The sequence below is a fragment of the Mixophyes fleayi genome, chromosome 5 (assembly GCF_038048845.1).
Source record: "Mixophyes fleayi isolate aMixFle1 chromosome 5, aMixFle1.hap1, whole genome shotgun sequence".
In the NCBI taxonomy this organism is placed as follows: domain Eukaryota; kingdom Metazoa; phylum Chordata; class Amphibia; order Anura; family Limnodynastidae; genus Mixophyes; species Mixophyes fleayi.
Window position 1 is genome coordinate 267,295,778 of NC_134406.1, and position 24,516 is coordinate 267,320,293.

General features: G+C 39.0%; 1 protein-coding gene across 1 annotated transcript in view; it reads right to left on the reverse strand.

Annotated features, from left to right (window-relative positions):
• Positions 1–24,516, reverse strand: part of AGMO (alkylglycerol monooxygenase) — a 172,350-nt gene that overhangs the window by 78,023 nt on the left and 69,811 nt on the right. The window contains exons 6-7 of the mRNA XM_075211417.1: positions 20,968–21,063; positions 6,307–6,373 (exon numbers count right to left, since the gene is read on the reverse strand). Coding sequence (XP_075067518.1) covers positions 6,307–6,373; positions 20,968–21,063 — 163 coding nt within the window. The remainder of the gene's footprint in view (positions 1–6,306; positions 6,374–20,967; positions 21,064–24,516) is intronic.

Here is a 24,516-nt window from a genome sequence, read left to right on the forward strand (position 1 = left end):
ACAGACAGAGACTAGGGTCAATTTTTTTTTTTGATTGCAGCCAATTAACCTACCAGTATGTTTTTGGAGTGTGGGAGGAAACCGGAGCACCCGGAGAAAACCCACGCAAACACAGGGAGAACATACAAACTCCACACAGATAAGGCCATGGTCGGGAATCGAACTCATGACCCCAGTGCTGTGAGGCAGACGTGCTAACCACTAGGCCACTGTGCTGTATGACAGTTATTACCAGTATTGGGTGGGCTCGGTTCCGCGAGAACCTGAACACACCCGAACTTAGCAGATTGGAGTACCAAGCTGAGCCGGCTCAGGACTTTTGCGCGCCCTCGGAATTGAAAACAAGGCAAAACATCATTGTTACATCATCGGATCTCGCAAATTTTGGATTTTATAAGTACCACAGGGGGACACAGAAGGGGTAGCACAGTTCTTAGCAGTCTCTAGTGCAGTTGGGCAGCATCATAGGTAGAAAAAAAAGAGGAGGGGTAGCAGTGTTCTTCAAAGTCTCCAGTGACATTCAGGAGAGCTCCATTGCTCCATTGCTGATTGTCATTGCTGAAATAGAAATAATAGGTCTGGCAGACTTGGTCTTCAAAATCTGCAGTAACATTATACTGTATTTTATATAGGTAACACACAAAGAGGAGAGCTTCATTGCTCCATTGCTAATTGACATTTCTGAAATAGAAATAATAGGGCTAGCAGGGTTGGTCCTTTAAATATGCAGTCACATTGTACTGTGTTATATAGGTAACACAGAAAGAGGAGAGCTCCATTGCTAATTGCCATTGCTGAAATAGAAATAATAGCGCTGTCAGGATTTGTGTAAAAATAATTCCACAAAGAGGTGGATTTTTTGGTCTTATGCCCAGGCATGACAATGGCCTTTATCTTATCACTGGCAAGAACTGCTCAAATCTTAGCTTGAAAGTGTATGAAAATAATATTGTGACCTGTGAGGTGGTCAAAATTGATTGCAAATGACGTTAAATTAGTGTTATACCACTTTCATACTGCCGCCCCTGCAATATCCCGGGTTTTTGAAGCCGGGTTTTTGCAGGGGCTCGGAGCATCCCAGCTCAGAAACACCATTCATACTGCACCTTGGACCCGGGAATTTCCCGGGTTAACCCCATTCATACTGCACAAGTCTGTGCCCTGGCAATTTGTGGGAGTCATCACCAGAGCACTTTTCATTGGCTGAAAGCTGGAATGTAAAAAAAAAACCAAAAAACAAAAAAAACTCTCTCTCTCTCTCTCTCTCTCTCTCTCTCCCTCCCTCCCTCCTATGCAAAAACCCGGGTTGCACCATTCATAGTGCAGGCAACCCCTCGATAAATACCGGGTTGAAGACCCGGGTTTTTAGACCCGGGATTTTTCACTTGTACCATTCATAATGCACCAAGACCCGGGTCGTTTGAGCTCGCCCCGGGAAAAACCCGGGATTTTGGTGCAGTATGAATGGGGTATTATTGAGGTTAATAATAATGTAGGGGGGGGGGGAAGCAAAATGATGCGATTTTAGCAAAAAAAATAGGGATTTTAGAAAAAAATAGGGTTCCAAAACCAAAACACAAAGCTAATCCAGATCCAAAGACAAAACCAAAACAAGAACACGGGGGTCTGTGAACATCTCCAGTTTTATGATGGATCTGGAAGTGGTCCAGTTAACCATGGAGTCATTTCATATTTTTTGGGTTGTTCTTTCATTTAAAAATTAAAGGCTAACTCCACCAAAAACTAAAAATGTTTTGGGTGGAGTTAGATGACATAAATGAAATGAAACTGGTTTGATTCCCCTCCTCGGCTTGCCAAAGAAACAAAAAAATACATAAAAACTGGTAAAAGTAATCTGGAACCATCAGTGGCCCCTGGGCCCTGGACAGGAGCCTGGGAGGAGTAATGGATGCTCCGGTCCTGACCACTCCACTCACCTCTTCACACTTAGGGCTAGATTTACTAAGCTGCGGGTTTGAAAAAGTGGGGATGTTGCCTATAGCAACCAATCAGATTCTAGCTTTCATTTATTTAGTACCTTCTACAAAATGACAGCTAGAATCTGATTGGTTGCTATAGGCAACATCCCCACTTTTTCAAACCCGCAGCTTAGTAAATCTAGCCCTTGGTCTGTTTGAAACCAGCAGAGCGCGAGTTGATGACCTTCTCTTGGGATCTTTCCATTCAACTAAATGGAAGGATCAGGGGCGAGGGGTATCCACACCCACAGAAGGTTTTTCCTTGCCCAGCAGGTAGAGTAGAACGGGGTGCAGCATGGGATCATTAGACCCATGGTGTACCCCAACGAATCCAGAGAATGGGGTATAGCAGCTAAGTAAGCTCCACTTAAAATGTAACTTTATGAGTTATCCTTCAACATAATAGTTTGTATAGAAGTATAATAGTATGTATGTAAGTATAATAGTATGTATATAAGTATAATAGTATGTATATAAATATAATAGTATGTATATAAGAATAATAGTATGTATATAAATATAACAGTATGTATATAAGTATAATAGTATGTATATAAATATAACAGTATGTATATAAGTATAATAGTATGTATATAAGTATAATAGTATGTATATAAGTATAATAGTATTTATATAAGTATAATAGTATGTATATAAATATAACAGTATGTATATAAGTATAATAGTATGTATATAAGTATAATAGTATGTATATAAATATAATAGTATGTATATAAGAATAATAGTATGTATATAAGTATAATAGTATTTATATAAGTATAATAGTATGTATATAAATATAACAGTATGTATATAAGTATAATAGTATGTATATAAGTATAATAGTATGTATATAAATATAATAGTATGTATATAAGAATAATAGTATGTATATAAGTATAATAGTATGTATATAAATATAACAGTATGTATATAAGTATAATAGTATGTATATAAATATAATAGTATGTATATAAGTATAATAGTATGTATATAAATATAATAGTATGTATATAAGTATAATAGTATGTATATAAATATAATAGTATGTATATAAGTATAATAGTATGTATATAAGTATAATAGTATGTATATAAATATAATAGTATGTATATAAGTATAATAGTATGTATATAAATATAATAGTATGTATATAAGTATAATAGTATGTATATAAATATAACAGTATGTATATAAGTATAATAGTATGTATATAAATATAACAGTATGTATTTAAGTATAATAGTATGTATATAAATATAATAGTATGTATATAAGTATAATAGTATGTATATAAGTATAATAGAATGTATATAAGTATAATAGTATGTACATAAGTATAATATAATGTATATAAGTATAATAGTATGTACATAAGTATAATATAATGTATATAAGTATAATAGTATGTATACAAGTATAAAAGTATGTATATACAAATAATAGTATGTATGTAAGTTTAATAGTATTTATATAAGTATAATAGTAGGTATATAAATATAACAGTATGTATATAAGTATAATAGTATGTATATAAGTATAATAGTAGGTATATAAATATAACAGTATGTATATAAGTATAATAGTATATATATAAGTGTAGGCAGGTTCTCAAGGGGAGAATATAAAATTGCCAGATCATAGCACTAATTCACATCTGTTATAAGCACCAGATCATGTAAAGCATTCATATAACTACAGTGAAGAATTATCAACCAAAGTTACAGAGGTATAACAGGTCTGATACAATGTGTGGTGAAAAGCCACAATAAATATAGATACGCAGATAGTGACTTTATAATGATTTCAGCCTGTACCAGCAGCCTATTGAGCAAGTCAAAGCTTTATAGGAGGGAGCTGGGCGTCTATATAGTACAGAGGGTGTATAATTACACCCTAAGGTGAGTTCAGTTACAATGGCCAAAATCAGTACTATTTCTAAACATAGTCTTGAAGAGATGGCCAATCCAATAACTGAAGCCCAAAATCCAGAGCATATTAACCCCCAAGTCCTTCAATGACTTTCACTGTGTGTCCAGAACACTCATCTACATTCTCTTCTGTCCCACTAGAAAATCTCATCACTTCCCATCCATCAGGCTTTAGATGTAACAAAATGAGTAGAATAAGCAGAGTTTATGCATCATTTTTTAACTTTATCAAAGCACAGATCACATGGATGTCCCAGATTATAGGAGCCCTAATTGCATTATGAGTCTGCCTTATTGGTCTTTCCTTTTTGCAATGCCTGTGTATCACTGAGCATCCTTTTATGAGCAATATAATATACAACGTATGTCAGCTTCAGAATTGTTTCTTTGCTGCTATCAGTGTATAAAGAGGAATTGTAAGTATTTGTGTTATTCATAAACACCAGAGGTAGCCAATCTGGAGCTCTCCAGTTGTGTGGAACTACAAAACCTGGCAAGGTATGTTGGGAGTTGTAGTTCCCCATGTAAAGAAAATGTTGCTTAAGCTTACTGTAGCTTATTATTATTATTATTAATTTTTATTTATAGGGCGCCACAAGGTCCAGAGAATGGGGTATAGCAGCTAAGTAAGTGCCATACAGGGACAAAAACTAATTACAATACAAGGTGAGACAGCACAGTACAGTAAACATAAAGCAGAGTAACTCAGTAAGCTCAATGCACAGCTAGTGAGGGCGGGGGGAGTATCCGCAAATGACGGGGCCCAAAAGGAGGGCGCGGAAGACAGGGAGATCCCCAGAGGGGGGAGGAGGACCCTCGAGGAGGAGGGCAAAGTAGCTGGAGAGCAGAGTTAGAAGTGGTGGAAACAGGAGGAGAGATGGCCCTGCTCAGAGGAGCGTACAATCTAAGGGGAGGGGTGGACAGACGGAGAAACGCAGGGGAGAGAGGGAGAGTAGAGGGACGGAGGCAGGGAAGGGGAAAGAAGAGGGAGAGGCAGAGGATAAGGTAGGTAGTTAAGTGGGAGACTGGAGCTTATATAGCCGAGTTCCTCCTATTGGATGGTTCTAATGAGATGTATCCAATTTATAATTTACCAGGCAGCGATGCTTGGAAAACTAAAGATGTTTCTTGGGAAAGTTGTGGCCTCGAGGATGCAGTTGCTGGATTTCAGATACCGGTGAAAGGGAAAGTAAACTTATTGTCACCACATAGAATAATGTTGTATCCTTGAAACACCATATAATGTGGCTGAACAGATGGAATGACAATAGCTGTCCTATCCCCTCCTAAACCATAGTGCAGTCTTTCTTCTCAAAGTAGAAATCCATGAAAAATGTTCATATTTCTAATAAACAGCTCTCACTCCAGGATTGTCCCATGTTGGAGAAAGTTACCCTGAAAGCTCTTGAAGTTCCATGATCAAAGCTCACAATCTAGAGATCAAGGGGCATATTTACTAAATTGCGGGTTTGAAAAAAGTGGAGATGTTGCTAATAGCAACCAATCAGATTCTAGTTATCATTTTGTAGAATGTACTAAATAAATGATAGTTAGAATCTGATTGGTTGCTATTGTCAACATCTCCACATTGTCAAACCTGCAGTTTAGTAAATATACACCCAAATGTAATTTGTTGTAGGTTGTCTAATCACCCGCACCAACAACCTCTATCTGCAGGAGATTGAATTTAAAGTCCAGGCAGTGAGTCCTGGAGCATAGAGGAACTGCTGTCCTGGAGGCTGGAGATGTCACATGTTCGGCTAATTGTTGTGGGGTGGGGAATTTCAAGATTGCTCGGACTTTACTTTGAAATTAGAAGACTGTTGGTGAAACTGTTCTCTCATTTACACACTGGAGTTGTTTGAATTAGGTAACAAATGCCGACAAAAACAAAAAGGTAAAAGAAAGGCTAAAAAAAGTTGCAAACTGAAATTGATAAACAATTCTAAAACAAACAGCAAGAAAGTTATATAGATTTACTTAGTAACAAACAATAATACAACATGTTACATTTTGGCAGGTTGGAGGCGATATCTACCCATAGAAATATTTTACTAGTAATGCTCTCCCCCATATATCCCTCCTGGAAGTTGTTTAAGAACTCATTCCTGTGGTAGAGGAATTCTAAACCTCTGTTCTACACATTGAGGCTTATAACAAGTTGAGAGTACTGACCAATCAGAGCAGTGTCTCAAATGTCATATGACATTGGCAGTCGAAGAATCAGCCATTAAACACCCGTCAGGAGGGCATCACCGAAATTAAAGCAGTCATGGGTTTCGGACTCCAGCATATCTCTACTTGGGGTTGGGGGGACATCTCCTTTACATATAATAAATAAAAAGATGGTAATAATTCTCCATTAAAATGACAGCACTATGAAACAAGGAACATACCGTGATGGACTCTGTGATGACTTGGGGTGTTCAGGATCAGCTCCAATGGACCCAAATTGTTTATGAACTGCATGGAATATAATAATGATAATGTAATGAAGAATATAATTTGCAACAATGTAGTTTAACACTGTTTAACACTTTATAAATTAGGAATGAACAAAACCAATCTAACCGCAAACTATGCTCATAAAATAAATATAGAACAACTCTTGTGCAAAGCCATAGATTAGAAAATAACTATTATGGGCCTGATTCATTACTGATCTTATCTGCCTTGTTTTGAGGATCTTAAGAAAATCTTCTCTGAGCATGTCCAGAAAAGAAAAATAACAAGGACAATCCGTTGCATAAGCTAAGATTTTCTCAAGTTAAGACGAAAATCCTTCTTAACTGCACATTGAGAAGTTTTTTGACCATGTAAGAGACAAGGGTTGGGAATGGGAGGAGAATGGGTGGGAGATCCGAAATAAGTTAAGAAGAGTAAGCGTTATTTGCACTGATTTAAGAAGAGTAGGTGTTCCCTTCGTATCCGTTGGATAGTTAAGAAAAAAGCTGTGAGTTTTATCTTAACTCCTCGCTGAAACTTAAGAAATCTCAGAGTCATGTTTAAATCCAAAGCAGCTACAGCAGAGAGTTGAGTAACTACAATAAACTGTTCTAAAAGCATTGTTCGTTTAAAACACTCACAATTAAATATGCACAACATACATCTTAATACACTTCACCTAAAAAAAAATTTTTTTGGGGTGTGGGGGAATTTATTTTATATTTATATCAAACATTAAACATTGTGTACATTTTGTTAAAAGCAACCACTTTTTAATTACCACCACCATTGTAATAAATCGCACTGTAAAGTGGCTGATGTGTCAACAGTTAGTTGCTGATATTTGATAAAACAGCTAACAATACGCTAATAATAATAAAAAAGCATAACAGCATAATTGATGAAAATTGTACAGACTTAAAACAAGCGTACGCTTACATAAGGGACACATAGGAAATCCACACAAATATGGGAAGGATATATAAACTCAAGAGAGATAAGGGCATTTGTAAGGATTCGAACTCAGGTTTCCACTGTTGAAAGGTGGATTGTCTAACCACTACGCCAACATGCAAGTGGAAACAATATGTGCATGAAATAGACTAGAAGGAAAAGCTGAGCATCAACTTCTCTCATAACAAACAGTTTTACTTTAATCATTTTTATTAATGTCAATAATTATACAATGAAATATTATAGACATAAATCCTTAGTACATGCAGTTTAAATATTTGGAAATATGGAAATTCAGTCATGAATAATAATATTAATAATAATAATAATAATAATAATAGGACTTCAAATTGTTTGACTTTTTTTTTTTTTGGCACTTAGGTTTTTTAGCTTTTATCTGTGGATATTTCCTATGTCTTTGCAATCAAGTTATTTTAAACAGCTGCTTTTCTGTGTTGTAGCTGCACACAATTTTCAACATGCAATTTAGCCAAAAATTCACAAAATGTAGCAGGAATCAAACTCATGAACCCACTGATGAAAAGTGGATTGTCTAACCAGTAACCCAACGTGCAAGTGGAAACAGTATGTCCATGAAATAGACTAGAAGGAAAAGCTGAGCATCAATGTCTCTCATAACAAACAATTTTACTTTAATAATTTTAATTAATGTAACAATAAATCAATTACATGGGAAGAACGCAAACATGGGAAGAACATATAAACTCACAGATAAGGCCATGGTCGGGAATTGAACTCATGACTCCAATGCTGTGAGGCAGAAGTGCTAACCACTTAGCCACTATGGAATGATTCTCGATTCGAACTCATGACACTGCTGTTGGCAGTTCATTTCTCTAACCAGTAAGGCATACTTCATATTGAAGCAAACATACAACACAACATAGGCATCCTAAAGTGTAAATAATTAAATGAACAGTTGCACACACCTTATTAGTAACCGACTTAAAGGATCATGTTTTGTTTTATAAAAATTAAAATAAGAAAGTCTATGCTAATGCATTTCAGAATAATTCGCAATCAGAAACAAATGCAATCATTTTTAAACCAGTATAAAAGAAAAGAAAAGATTTTCCTAACCAGTATTGCATAGACCCAGCATCAGTTCTCGTCATCTGATACCTCAGTGGCCTATACACCTGCATATACTTGTCTCATTACAATCCACTATAAAAGACTGCTTCATGCACACTTGGAGTTAGTTAGGGCTCTATAGTGCGTTTTTCTGCTGTGGATTTGTATAGTGGTCTTTTAATTGTATTAAGAGTTACATGTTAGTTTACTCTTTTATAAACTCTTTAAATGTTTGCGTTTGTAAGATATTTTATGTTACACAATAACAGTGCATCTCTATTTTCATACGTAATGTGCATTTTAATGTGTGCTGTTTGTCTTATAAATTGTAACCCAATTGTTTTTTTTTTTTGTTTTTTTTGTTTTTTTGGGGGGGTTGTGAATCTTTTCGATATATTATCTATTAATATAATTCTTACGTGTTTTTTTCATTTTTGCTTGTTGCATGTTTATCCAACAGATCACCAGCCCTCCAGGAACTGTGGAAATTTTTTCAAGTATGGTTTATATCGCACTTTTAGAATTCTCTGACAGCCTAAAAAAACAATTGTATTGTGATGAAAGTAAAGGTCTGTTTCATTTTTATAAACATATACAAGTGCAGGCACCAGATAGTTTGGACTTAAACAAAAGTGTACCTTGGAATTCTGCAAAATTGAAATTGTGCTGTAAGGGCTGCCTCTGCCCCTGCTGAGATTATCATATGTGACTTTAATAGCCATAGCACTTAGAAAAATAACGATGAAGCTTGATTGGTAGAGTTTTGTTTAAAATAGACCAAACTAAAGGCTTTCCTTTATGTACTATAAGGCCCTAGCTGGGACATGTCTGCCTCACCTGAAAAATATTCAGTAATCAAAGAGGATTGGCAAGTTTTATGTCATGCAGAAGAATCAAGACATGGAGGAGTTCCCTTTTGCAGCATATAAGTATCTAGTTGTTGTTCATTTTAGGTTATTGGGGGACCTGTGTTACAGTTAAGGCAACAAGTTGTAGATTTTACTGCTTGAAAGTACAGGTGTCTACAAAGTACACAGTGAACTATTTTTTTTATTTTTAAAATGGCCTAAGGTTAATGGCTTTTTCTGTTATATTTTAAACAGAGAAAGACAGCATGCCCAAATTAAGAAGTGGAAGTTAAGAAGATGCTTAAAATCCGCTGCTTGTTATATTCCATTGAGTAAAGGACTGAAGGTGGGCGAGTTTTTGAACTTTCCGTTCCTTAGTGAATTACAAACTTCTTATCTCCTCGAATGTTCTTAAAATACTCATCGCAATTTAAGCAGAAGACCCGATCGAAAATCAATCAGACCCTATAACAGCAAAGATAGGACCTTTATAAATAATCATTGTCATCCAAACCGTGAAGGACTCCTCCACTTCTTCATCAGATGGTCAGACATGGCCCCCTCCTCCCCTAAACCAACCCCCACATGGCTCCAAACACTGGTACCAGACAAAAATCCTCATTTATGAAAGATGAGTAACAGTCCCCAAAAATCAGGATTGTCCCACCCAAATCGGGACAGCTGGGAGGTATGCTTAAACGTATGGCAAAAGATACATATTAATGACTGTACACATAGAACCAAACAGCTACAGGAAATCCCTTGTAGCAGATTAGCAAACAGAACAAGAGAGAGGCAGCGCAGTACAAGTAAAAATACTGGGGAGGGGGGGGGCAGGAGTACAATAATGGACCTCATCAAACCACATTTTTAGTTGCACGCCCACTTCCTGGTTATTGAAAATCTGAGCCGAATTGTGCGACCTCCCAACATTTGGGTAGGCGCCCTTGGGACAGGGGGCGTGGCTATAGTGTGATGGGGGCCTGGCTGCTTCTCGATGGGGTGTTGTCACACCCCCAGGGTGCGCCCAGCTCTTTTGAACAACTTAGATTGTCCATTTCTCTCCTCCACTCCACACAGCTTCATTGCCATGCGCACACCTGTTCACCAATGCTCTGCCATGCACAGACTACGTCCAAACTTTCCGAACCCACGGGACAGAGCTCTCAAATCGGGACCGTTGGCAGGTATGGACACAGGTGCCTAGAAATGCAAGAGTGCAACTGAAAGATACAAAATACGCCCCATTCTGGGTACAGATACTAGAGCTGATCTCCGAAACCGCACAGGTACCGGAAAAACTCCTGCATGGAGAAAACAGTGAATTTCTCTACAAATACAGACCTTATAAACCCTTATTAGATGGTTCTATCCCGCAAATCACACCTGGTTTCTGCATTTTGGAGAAAAACTAGACAATCTGTAATTAGCAAGGACCCCCCCATCCACCCAAATCCTCCCATATAGCAGTAGAAGAATCTGTGTCCCCGCAGAGGCCACATAAGAATGATGAGGTCACTGGAACATTGCTGTCTGTGCATATCTCTATCCCAGTTTGTTTTTACCTACTTCACAGACTATCACTAGCTCTACAGTCACTTTATTTTGTTATGTTATTTCTATAGCGTTACTTTTATATTCATATTTTATCTCGCATTGATACAATCATTTTTGTTACACTAGTACACAGTAATATGTGTTTATTATGTATCAACATTTAATGTTTGGTATATACTTGATACAATTGTTTGTTTGTTTTTTTGCAACAATGTATCCTACTTGACACATTGGGGTTGATACTTGGCCACATATGTTTCCACAAATTAAGATATAAAATGCAGCACGTACAAATAGCGCCTTTACACCCACAAGATACATGAGTAACAAATGCGCCCGCTTTATATCAGACATATATATATCCACATACACCCAACACCCAACTTGGTCATAGGCACAAGAAAATATCTGTAATATTTGGTTTGATAGGAAAAAAATCATTTGCTATTAGGTTTGATTTAAATAAAAACCCTTCTGTAACACATCAGATATAACATTACTTATCGCGTACGAATGACAGTAGGAGAAAATTAATTTTAAGATACGCCCACAAGTTATATAATATAGGCAAAATCAATGAAGTAAGCACCAATCAGCTTCAGAACAGCACAAGCCACCAATACCATGTGGCCCAGCGGTCCACAAACTCTGTCCTAAGAACCTATGGAGGGGGCCCCAAGACGTTGCTGTACCGGGGTCCCAAATATCTTTTGGCAGCCCAGAATAAACATACCCATGAGGATGGACCACTGACTGGCACCTGTGTTCAGCCTTGATTAATGTTTGCATGCAGACTTTTGGAGTTTGTTTGGCAGAAGGTTCTTGGCTATCAGGCACACTGATAGCTAGTTAAAATGCCACCTTCATGCATGCTTTGGGGTCAATGGTTTACCTACCAAAATACAACATATAACAAGAGCCAGTGTTGAAACAAAATCCAGTCTACGGACACCCCGCTTTCCTCTGGGCTCATCAGTGCAGGACTGGGATTTTCTGAACAGGATGCTATAACCTCATTGAAAGATACTGGTTAGTCCACATTGGAAACTTGTCTTCAAGAGAGGTGTCTTCATGGAAATGACCACTATGTTTTGAGTTGTAAAACTCTATAGCTTTGTGATATCCTGTTCTGTGCCATTGTATACCGCACAATGAACCCATACAAAATCTACAGAGGGCCACCTTTCAAATTTTGTGCTGAAATCCAGATACCTCTACGTAGGCCAATTGTATCGCTGATTCTGTCATATGTTTTATACATACACAGATGTGCTGTGTATGTAGGCAGCGCATCCGCCTCCATGCCCAGGAGGTGGGGGGTGTCATGGCTGCCACTATTTGCTCCAGTCCCAGCATTCCAGGTGCGCATCTTCCAATGAGAGAAGGTCCCAGCAGCTCCCAGACATAAAACCGCGACAAGTGAAAGATGTTACCTGCAGCGGTGCTGACGTCATGTAACTAATGAGATCATGACTCTGTCAATGGACATGAACGAAAGGAGCCAGCAAGAAGACGCAGAGAAGAAGAAGAGAGGAAGAGAGGTAAGGAAACTGCTGCAGGGGTTAGACAGAATTGGTGGGAAACGGGGCGGTGTTGCTGGAGAAAAGAGGCGGGAAACAAATGTTGAGTAGAGGATCATTTAAAATGAGCGTGAGATGAAAGAATGAGGAAGGTGGCCTGCCTGTACTATTGGGTAGTATAGTAGATCACTGAAGACAGAAGTATAGTATTGGGGACTGTAGTAGATCACTGAAGGGCAGGGCTATAATATTGGGGACTGTAGTAGATCGGGGGGTAAGGGTACAATATCGGGGATTGTAGTAGATCTGGAGACAGGGGTACAATATTGGGGACTGTAGTATATCTGGGGATAGGTGTACAATATCGGGAACTGTAATAGATCACCAAGGGCAGGGGTACAATATAAAGTACTGTAGTAGATCTGGAGGCAGAGGTACAATATCGGGGACTGTAGTATATCTGGGGGCAGAGGTACAATATCGAGGACTGTAGTAGATCACCAAGGGCAGGGGTACAATATAAGGGACTGTAGTAGATCTGGGGGCAGTGGTACAATATCGAGGACTTAATATATCTGGGGGCAAAGGTACAATATCGGGGACTGTAGTATATCTGGGGGCAGAGGTACAATATCGATTACTGTAGTAGATCACCAAGGGCAGGGGTACAATATAAGGGATTGTAGTATATCTGGGGGCAGGGGTACAGTATCGGGGACTGTAGTAGATATTCTGGGGGCAGGGGTACAATATCGGAGACTGTAATAGATCTGGGGGCAGGGGTACAATATCGAGGACTGTAGTAGATCACCAAGGGCAGGGGTACAATATAAGGGACTGTAGTATATCTGGGGGCAGGGGTACAATATTGGGGACTGTAGTAGATATTCTGGGGGCAGGGGTACAATATCAGAGACTGTAATAGATCTGGGGGCAGGGGTACAATATCGAGGACTGTAGTAGATCTTCTGAGGGCAGGGGTACAATATCAAGGACTGTAGTAGATCTTCTGGGGGCAGGGGTACAATATCAGGGACTGTAGTAGATCTAGGGGCAGGGGTACAATATCAGGGACTGTAGTAGATCTGGGGGAAGGGGTACAATATCAGGGACTGTAGTAGATCTGGGGGCAGAGGTACAATATCGGGGACTGTAGTATGTCTGGGGATAGGTGTACAATATTGGGGACTGTAATAGATCACCAGGGGTACAATATCAGGGATTGTAGTAGATCTGGGGCAGGGGTACAATTTCAGGGACTGTAATAGATCACCAAGGGCAGGGGTACAATATTCTGGACTGTAGTATATCTGGGGGCAGGGGTACAATATGGGGGACTGTAGTAGATCTGGGGGCAGGGGTACAATATGGGGGACTGTAGTAGATCTAGGGGCAGAGGTACAATATCGGGGACTGTAGTAGATCTGGGGATAGGTGTACAATATTGGGGACTGTAATAGATCACCAGGGGCACAATATCAGGATTGTAGTAGATCTGGGGCAGGGGTACTATATTGGGGACTGTAGTAGATCTGGGGGCAGGGGTACAATATTGGGGACTGCAGTAGATCTGGGGGCAGGGGTACAATATTGGGACTGTAATAGATCACAAGGGGCAGGGGTACAATATTGGGGATTATAGTTGATTATTTATATACTACATTATGAACATTCAATGATGTACACACCTCGTTACATTATATGGTACCTGACATCTTTCAATTTTCTATAAAAATTTTGCTAAAGTGCGGGAAAAAAAAAAAACATCATAGAGTTGTAAGACCCATGTAAGCCAACATGTCAAAGTATTTACACAGATGGGCTCAGTGGCCGTGTTTGCTAAGTAAAGTCTCCGCAGGGTTCCAGGGTAACAAGAGCAACAACTGGGATTAATGGCTGTTCCTTCAGTCTCGCACACTGCAGTGCTCGGGGTTCAATATGGATTTATTCTCTGCCAACTGTTTTTGTATCTGATGAGGCTGTTTCTACTTCAGTGAGCGTGTTACACAGCGCCCGCCAGATTTCCACGCTATGGTGTAAAATGAAAATATTTGAAGACTGGAGATAAAACAATCTCAGCAAGTCATCCGTGTTAGGATAATATAGAACGCCAGAGGGGGGAAGTCAGCGCTAAGACAGGAATTAAAAGGGATTCTGCTTTGGATTTCAGAAGATTGTAGTTACACAGTGAATTAATACAGAAGCATATTATTAGACAAACCACATTGCTCACAAATACTAAATTAAATATTTAAAAAATGTAATCCAACACATTGATTCTCATTAAGAACAAGTCCTTGTTAATTACACGGGCGCCGCACTTGATACGGAGGATGAACTGTGCGACATCCGTCTGGGATCCTGCCTTGTGTCCTTCGCGGCTCTCCGGTATAGACATGCGGTGTTTCCCTGCAGATAACCAAATCTCCGGACTGGCAGGTGGGTGGAGTTCATGTCGTCTGATCCAAATGCAGCGTCCATATAATTAACAACTGGTGTCAATAGCCCAGGAGAACTTCTAGCAAGATGTTCCATGTATAGAACACGGAATTAATCCGACACTTGTGATTGGACAGCAGCAGATCCAGCTTGCGGTAATGGAGCCATGGGCAGCCAGCCACTCGCACTGCGAGTTTGAACGATCTCCTAAGCTGCTGACACCAACAATCGTTTCGAGGGATCCACGCTGCTTTTACTGAAAGACCCATTTGAACGACCCCCCACCGACTGCTGTATGAGATCAGGAGGAACAATATTTATTAGTAAGGGTTTTTCAAGCCCTTTAAAGCATTATAGTAAATACAACTGAATCTATAAAACCAATGCAGCACAACGATACAATTCACGTCATGGTGCTGTGGCGAATGACGATGTAATTTGCATTAATTTGCGTCATCAAGGCACCACCCACTTCTGAAATTCGGGGGTCTCCCGGACATTCTGAGAGAGCAGACAACTATGTTTCAGTCATTAAACACCTTTTGCACTCCTGCCCTCTTCTGTCCAATTATAATGGTTTATGTCACATGACTCACTATGAAGTCCATGACGACACACACTAGAGGTAAGACAATGCTGGTTCTGACATCTTGTCATTGTAAATATTTACAACAATCTTCTGAAAAGTAATGAGGAGGTTATTGTGTTATGATATTATATTATTATAAGCCCACAAATATCTGTTTTTAGAATTGTCTGACTGCAAAATTAGAATGCAGGAGCTAAGTTGGCCGATCATAAATGATTGAGCTCAAACAAGAATACGATTGTTTAATTATGGCCCAACCAGCTCATAAATATGTTTTTCCACACAGCACGCTCATGGATATTGCCACGATCTCATACTCAGCCACATACATTTATACAATACACAACAGTCCTAAAAATCGGGATAAATTAGACTACATACAATACACCCAAACCAATCTCAGATGAGCCAACACCATGTTCATTTTCCCCGAAGGCCAATGTTGTATATCCGGTCAGTTACGTCCCTCATGGCCTCTTAAGGTCAAGACTATTGGGAAGAATAATCCGCTTCTGATCACATTGCAAATTATTTTTTATTTTTAAATAAGCAAATCTGAGGGTCATCTCACACTGATAAGATACAGCAAGTTTAAATAATATATTAATATTGTATTAATATTTTATTTTTTGCCAGATTAAATATTAATGCACCTACTCATGCTTATTTTTATTACAATATTTAAATAGTATTGTGCAGTATCCTGTAAAATACTCAGAACTGTCAGAACGTTGTGCACGGAATGTTCTATATGTAGCAAGGACAATGGAGAACTTGCTAAGTGCAGGTTACTGATGTCTGTTGTCCCGTTTTCTGTCTCACAAACTACTTACTCCCCCTTTGTAGACAGCACGTCAGAACATGTCATTGTTTTATTATTAACAATATCAATCAAGAAACCCCACATTTTAGGATGTCAGCAGCTCCTGTACTTTAAAAGAGAAAAAGTTAAATCCAAGTTTTATAAAACAGAATATTCTGTAATGTTAATTCAAACTATTCTTTTTCTTTTTACTTTTTGTCACCTATTTTATTTCCTACTATCTTTTGCTATTACATTTTCCCCTTATACGATCCCTTAAATATTAGGACACAGTGGAGTTAAATCTAATTTATTTAAAGCCTAGTAAATGCACTTTATCGATAATAGCCCCAAAAATATATTAAGTGAATGAACTTATGCACACAACATATCTGATAAGCATTTGTTTTGCATCAATTCCGACATTGTCTGGAGAATTTACGAGAGTCAGCACTGGTCACAATATAATAGAGATCTGTGGGAGAGCTCATGATACATAGAACACAAGGTTTTGAGAACAGGCTTTGAACACTCTATTAAAATCGAGGACAAACTACAAGGTTTCGTCTACACTTTCAACAGGTGTTGTTTTTTGACATCCATGTGTACAACCCCTTAGACAGCAGTTAAGCAAATATCCTACATCTCAAATAATGAAAATTTTAAATGATTACGTGGTTATTTATTGTAAAACAGAATCTAAATAGTAAAAATTATTATTGTTTATTTCAACTTCTCAATGCATAGAAATATCTGTTCTGCAGAACTTGGTTCTCAAAGCAGGCGATTTATTTCTGCATTAGCAGGTACATTATAGCGAGCCATATATCTAATGTACAAGTAATCACGGGGCTTCCGATACTCGGTATATGGGATTTGTTAGTAAGTGGGTGGTAAACAGAAAAACATGTGCATATTGCATTCTGACTTTTCTAACAGGCTTATATGGTTACTATGATGAGCTTATCTGGTGCTCCGATCACTAATGGGCGAACAAAGATCTAACGCAACAAACTATGAAATGTGCTTACAAAGAAGTGAATAAATCAATGCACTAGACAGAGGTGTCTCCAGATACACAATATTCTACAATAATTAGACATATTTTATTATCAGGTTTAAATAAGACTTTAGTAATTAACCCGCATTCATTGTATAAATATAACGAACACAAATCGAGTAACAATATTGCCTCAGCTAACAGACATCAGTGCTTAAAATGTGCTAACCAGCTTCATGTAGCTTAAAACTCATGCTGCTTCAAACGGTACTAGATAGGACATACTTACTAACTTTACAATGTTAGTACCCGGGAGCCTGCGGGGGAGGTGGGCGTCATAGGGGGCGGGCCTCCAAAATCCGCATCATTTTGGACCCGCCCCCGTGACGGCATGACGCAAAACGCGTCATTTGACAGCGTGGGATGGGGCTAAACGCCGCGATTCACAAAATCTTGCCACACTCGCCCGGGAGTCCGGGAGACTCTCGCAAAATGCGGGAGTCTCCCGGACATTCCGGGAGAGTTGGCAAATTTTAGACAGTGCTCGGCTGCTCTCCAACTCTTCCTATCCCCATAATATACATGGGCAATGCTGCATGCACAACTGTTAGGTGCACACAGCTCTCCCTTTTCAAGCAGAGCTGTGCGAAGCGGGAGCAGGGTCCAACCACCTCAATTATACAGTGCCCCAGGCTTGGAAGGGGGGTATCCAGGCACTAGACAACCCCACCCCCCTCGGTTTGCCTATGCTGATAAAGACATTTGTATAGTAGATCATCTCAGAGCAGCTACCCTGTATAAAGGCAATGGTGTAATGCAGGTGGAAGCAGCAGAGGCCAAGTGCGACGTCTCGCTGGACTCTGACGGCACTTTCATGGAGAAGTGAACAGAGGGTTTCTAGGATGGTTTAACAGTCTACATGTATCCAAACCCAATGTCATGGGGAGAGACCAAACCCCAAGGTGACGGAGGGGAGACGGCTGCCATCAGCACAAGGATTCCTCACAAGGGGCCTGGCTTAGAGAAGGCACCGTCTCTGGATCCTCCGGAGGCTCCTCTCAAGTCTCTTGCGGCTCTCGAGGGCTTGGTGAACAGATATGTGTTATGATCATCACCATTTTTTATTTAAAAAATGTTCTTTGTTTTTTTTTTAAATAAAAGCAGTGCTGGTAAGAAAAGTAACCAGAGTAATGTCAACGGGAGTATTTATTTTAATCAAAATATTAAAACATTCAGGGCCTGATTCATTAAGAAACACCAATGTCAGTACATGACGTATTTCATGTAAAATTGCACTGCGCACGTCCAGAAACTAACCATACGCCAGAGAATGTAGCGCTCTTGGAGCGCAAAGGACCCTTGCAACAGCCTACAATTTCAGAAGCGGAATGGGGAGGAAACTGGGCGTATGCCCGTAGTCAATGTACAGTAAGGGCGCACCCAGCTCGAGCGCACGCAGCTGTGTCCGGTTCAATCTTGCGGGACCCTAAAGGTATGTGACTTTCGTGCCTTTATGAATCAGGCCAGGCCCTCTGTATTCATTTTTTTTTTTTTTTACTATTAGGTACCTTTATGAAATTACATATTCCAGCGGGACCTGCCAGGGCTTGCAGAGACTTGTAGTTCCACAACGGTACTTCATTGTTTGTTTAACAGCACACTGCGCACTGACAGGTAGAATCCAGTGCTATTAAGCATGGGGCTGTTTTGTTTTTTTTCCCCTGGTGGGGCAGTTAATTTGTGGACCGATTCCCCTATGGATTCCCATCATATGCTGACAAGGCTGCAGCTGGTTTCAGATCAGAAAGGGGGATCCCACCCCGCGGGTCTCCCCGTTATAGCGTAACCAGTAAAGCCCGGAATAGCCTGACGCTGGTTGTCGCTTCTGTAGGAGGACCCCACACATTTAATAAAACCATAGTTTTCTACTCTCCCGCAATGTCCGGGAGACTCCCGAATTTGTGGGAGTTCTCCCGGACTCCAGAGAAAGCAGGCATACATCCCTGGTGCAGCCATCTCCGTTGTTGAGGAGGGTGAACGTGGGGCTAAATGAGACGTTGTGGCCCAGCCCCCTGCTGCAATTGGCCAGAATTGTCTAAGATTGGCAGGGGCGGGAAATAATGGCGCACCACGCGTGGCCACGCCCCCCTCAACGGAACCCCTCTTGGACAGCTGCCTTCAAAAGTAGGCAAGTATGAATAAGATACAATTCATCTACTGGAGCCTATATCCTGCCTACAGCTCCCCAGTTATATTACCTTACACTGCTCAAGTCCTTCTGCTCTGTCGGGTCAGAATCAATCATTGCTTCTTTATTGAATGAACTGATTAAAAATGATCGGATTAGAGTCTATTGGATCGTTATGTGTGTGTCTCAATTATATATTTATATGCAGTGGCTCTTTCATAAACAAAAACATTATACAGGTATATGACTGCTTTATAGTTATGCATTATGCAATTTAATGAACAGATTGTTTAGAATAGGTTGGAATGGTTCTGCAGACTTCCTATGACCTAATACAGGGCTGGCCAATCTGCAGCTCTCCTGGTGTTGTGAAACTACAACTCCCAGAATGCTCTGCCAGCAGATAGCCAGCCCATAGCTGGCAGGGTATGCTGGGACTTGTAGTTTCACAGCGCCTGGAGAGCCACAGGTTGGACAGGTCTGAGGATGTGAGTTTATTCATCGTGAACTGTATGCTATTTATCATTATTATCATTATTTAATATATTCTTCAATTTGTGTCCAATTCATTGCGCAGCACAGTGGCTTAGTGGTTAGCACTTCTGCCTCACAGCACTGGGGTCATGAGTTTGATTCCCGACCCGTGTTTGCGTGGTTTTCCTCCGGGTGCTCCGGTTTCCTCCCACACTCCAAAAACATACTGGTAGGTTAATTGGCTGCTAATAAATTGCCCTTTGTCTCTCTCGGTCTGTCTGTGTGTATGTAGGGGATTTAGATTGTAAGCTCCAATGGGGCAGGGACTGATGTGAGTTCTCTGTACAGCGCTGCGGAATTAGTGACGCTATATATATAAATAGATGATGATGATCACTGGAGTCCAGGTCTGTGGATATATGCTGATATGCAAAATATTTTAAGTAGCAATAGTTTTAAATAGTAGCTTGCAGAACCAATCCATTAATGCCGAATTTTCAAAATTATCTGTTATCGATGCATCTTAGATCTGTTCTGCTATTTACATTAACGTGAGGTCTGGATGTCCTAATATTGAGCACAATATTACTTATATCTATACTGTTTACTGTGCACATTTAATCCTTGCAGAACTTGTTTTAATTATTGTTATGATTTCTTGGACTTTTAAGGTCACAGGTAAAAGGTGGCTCCCAACCAATAAATAGACACCACACCCAAATCATTCCTGTACGTAGAAATAATCGGATTTATGTGGAAGATAAAAATGTACATCAATTGGTTATATTTATCTGAAAAATTCTGCCCTGGTTACACTTTTTATCTTGGCAAGGAAATCCATTTAAAATGTGTTCTCCTATCAGGGTCTAAAATGTTACAAGATACAGACACATGTTACAGGGAATAGAAAGGGGGTTTGATATTATACAGATTTAACAAAAGAATGTTATCTAATTGAGACCAACTGGTCTCATTGTTCCTTATAAACTTAGCAATATATTTAGTAAAAGAACTAAAAAAACGAACAGATGTTTTTCTTTAAAGGAGTCAGACAAAGATTTCTCGTACGCAATAAATCAGTCCCTAGTGGATTTTCAAGACAGTGCCCCAGGCTGAGAGTTGGGTAAGAAATAAAGCGTAGCTTACCTCGGTGTGTATCCAGAACTGGTACAGGAGGTTAAACTGAAGATGGACGGCAAACACCGATGGAGGTATGAAAAATGCCATTGGCCAATAGAACATCTACGAGACAAAGGAAGATGCAAAGAACTATTAATTTGTAACATTAATCCTTCACACACACACATATGTCTATGATATGTATATATATATATATATATATATATATATATATATATATATATATATATATTTATATTTATATAAATATACACACACACATCTATTAGCATTATACATAGGTTAACATACTAATAATATATATAATAATATGATTTTTAGATTTTTGGTTTACTACTTTTTTAAGATATTAAATTATCAAATTTAAATGTTTAAAAACAGCAATCTACATTGATATCAATACTCAAAAACTACAATTTATATACAACAATTATTTCATTTTATATAAAGCCTCAAACTAACCAGCTAGAGGTATAAAATTTTATTAAATACAAAGGAAAACTTGTAAAACACGTGGTTGAAAAAAAGTAACTCACTAAAATGGATGTCAAAAAACGCTATTTTAATTAAATAAGTTAATTAGAAGCATTTAAAGTCCAAAAGTGAATATAAGCAGACTTTCTGACAAACAGTGGCTTAAGCATTAATTTAATGCTCTGTAAAATAAATACATTGGAGTTCTTTGGCAGTGCTCACGTAAGTGAATAAGACGATACAATACACTGCGCCGAGGGAACCTTTGAGACCCACTAATAAGCGCGCTGCTGATACTTTGTTAAATAGCGGACAAAGTACAAGGTTTATGTCTACGCCTAAATTATAATTTTCATTGTTTTTGTGTACAAGCCCTAATGGACTTAAACTAAATAAACGTATTAAACCAAACCAGGAGATTTTACTGCATAGAGTGTAACAACTTGAAATAAAGTGAAAATAAATTTACTCTGTTCTATAAACAGCATAAACTTTTACAGAGCACAATATATAGAATTTTACAGACAGTTTTCCTGACACGTGTTTTGGTCTTAACTCTTCTTTGTACAAGCAACAAATTACTGATCATTAATTACTACAATATGCTTAAGGCTTCATACCTACTGCCATTTACTGCATGCATTTGCTTACGCTGCAGTAGCCATCTGTTTGCACTCTGATTTTATGAATGAATCATGCTCTCTTTTATGCTTTTACTGTGGGTAAATGCATTGGGGAAGCCTAGGCTGGTAAGATCACTAGTAACAAGCTTGCTTTTGGATAATATTTTTGCTAATGTTAAGCCCAACGCCAGCAAATTTGTGGCCTACTTTGTAAACAACAGTTTGAAAAATAATTTATTAAAGTAAAATTGATTCATAGTTGTGATGACCACTCTCAGACTAAAGGTAAGTAGCCACTAAAATATTGTCTTCAACTCCCATCCAGCCACTTGCGTCTGTCTGATCTTGGCCATACTTGCCAACTCTCCCTGAATGTTAGGGAGACTCCTTGAAATAGGGGTGTTCTCCCTCACTCCCTGAAGAGTCTGGCATTCTCCCTGATGCTGAGCCAGTACAAGACGTGGTTGGCTTCGCCATCTGTGGCATGATGACACAGTTCAGAAATTGTGTCCTATGTCCATGTATTGATGCCTATGGAGGTGGCCATTTTCATGGAGACCAAGATTGAATCAAAGACTGACAGGTAAGACAACATGACTTCAGTAATGGAGACAGAAATGTAAAAGACACTTCAGTCTCTAGAGATTCATTAGCTGCTTTTATTTATAGTTGCCTACTCTCCCGCAATGTCCGGGAGACTCCCGCATTTCTGGGAGCCCTCCCGGGAGAGCGGGGCAATCTCCCAGTTCTCGCCCCCGCAATAGATAAGTGGTGGGGGGTGGGGCTTAATGACGCCCCCCAAAAATGATGCGATTCATCAGGCCCCGCACGCCCACCTTCCCCGGGATCTCCTTGAAGCCAACGAGGAGAAGTTGGCAATTATAATCTTGGCTGATTAGAGATATTATTGAACTATATGGGGACCTACTGATATTTTGTGAAGCTGGCTGGATTGCCGAGCTGCTCTGTATTTTGGTCAGTGCGTGAAACAGACGTCAGTAAGCACAAATGGATCACTGATCACCGCGGGCAGCTCCTTTCACTGCGCGGTGACTGGCAAACGGGAGCCACTAAAAATCGGTATTGGGTACAAAACCTTAACCAAGTACCAGACAAATAAGGTCGAGAACCTCTACCAACAGTCTGCATAATGCAGGTAATACGATGAGTCTTTATTAGCTGTGGAAATGGTAAATATCCAATTATGAGCTTAAATCCTTTCCTCTAATGTACTGAAACACCGTCAGATTTTTATTGGATCTACACAAGTTTAAAATGCAGTAAACACAATCAACACTGTATACAGCAAACACATTGATTATTTTTGGAACTATTTTATTTTGATCAGGTTTATATGTTCATGACTGCGGCCTCCTAGTTTTTACATGGTCACAGAACTCACCAGTAACTTCTAATATCCTTATAATCTACAGGAGGAGGGGAGGCATTAGGCAGGGCCGTAACTAGGGCTATGCGAGAAGGGCGACCAACCAAGGCGCAACTCTGAAGGGGGCGCAGTTTCTGAAAAATTGTGGTTAATTTAGTTAAAATAGAAGGCTAGGGGGTGCTAACAGTTTAGCTTACAGCTCATTTTCACATACATAATTATTACATATTGTAAATATTATAAAATGCATTTATTGTCTTGCAAAAATGAAGACTAGCTTTCTTCACATTTATAAAAACGTCATAAAAACAGCAACATAATAATAATAAATATAATAAAATACGTTATAAATATATATGGCATAATTATATACTGTAATTGTATTACTATATTTATACCGTAAAAATTTGAATATAGACAGAAAACAGGTTATAATATAACTAGCACAATAATGGTTATAATTATAATTAATATAATTACACACATACTGTAAGCTTTACCAAGAAGGGCCCTCTCTCCTATTGTTTTACTACTGTAATTATGTAATTTTGTGGTTTATGATAATGTAAAATTGTTATATATATATATATATATATATATATATATATATAAAATATGTACTTATGTTATTCTGCTGTGCGCTCTAACCCCTTATGTACAGCGCTCCAGGACCCTCGTGGCGCCTTATAAATAAAAGATAATAATAATGATATAGAACAAGTGACGCTATGCATAAAAGCATATTATAACTCATATATAAGCAGTCCGGGGATAGTCCAGCTCTTGTTTATCGCAATACTCTGCTCGACACTTAAGTACCAGAAAGTGTTTCCAGGTGTCGGGGGGAAGTAGATGTATTTTGCTTGGATTTCAAGTTTCACGTTTTAACCCAAGGTGAAGAAAATAATGGACTCAGCTATACACAGATGAACCCAAAGTGGGATTCCTGCGATACCCTGATATAATCAGCACACCGAGGTCCAGTTACAGGTTGTCTCTGGGGGGAGATAGGGGGGGACAAGTTACAAGTGCAATATTTTACGTGGAGTTTAAGTTGTATTAATGAGCTGC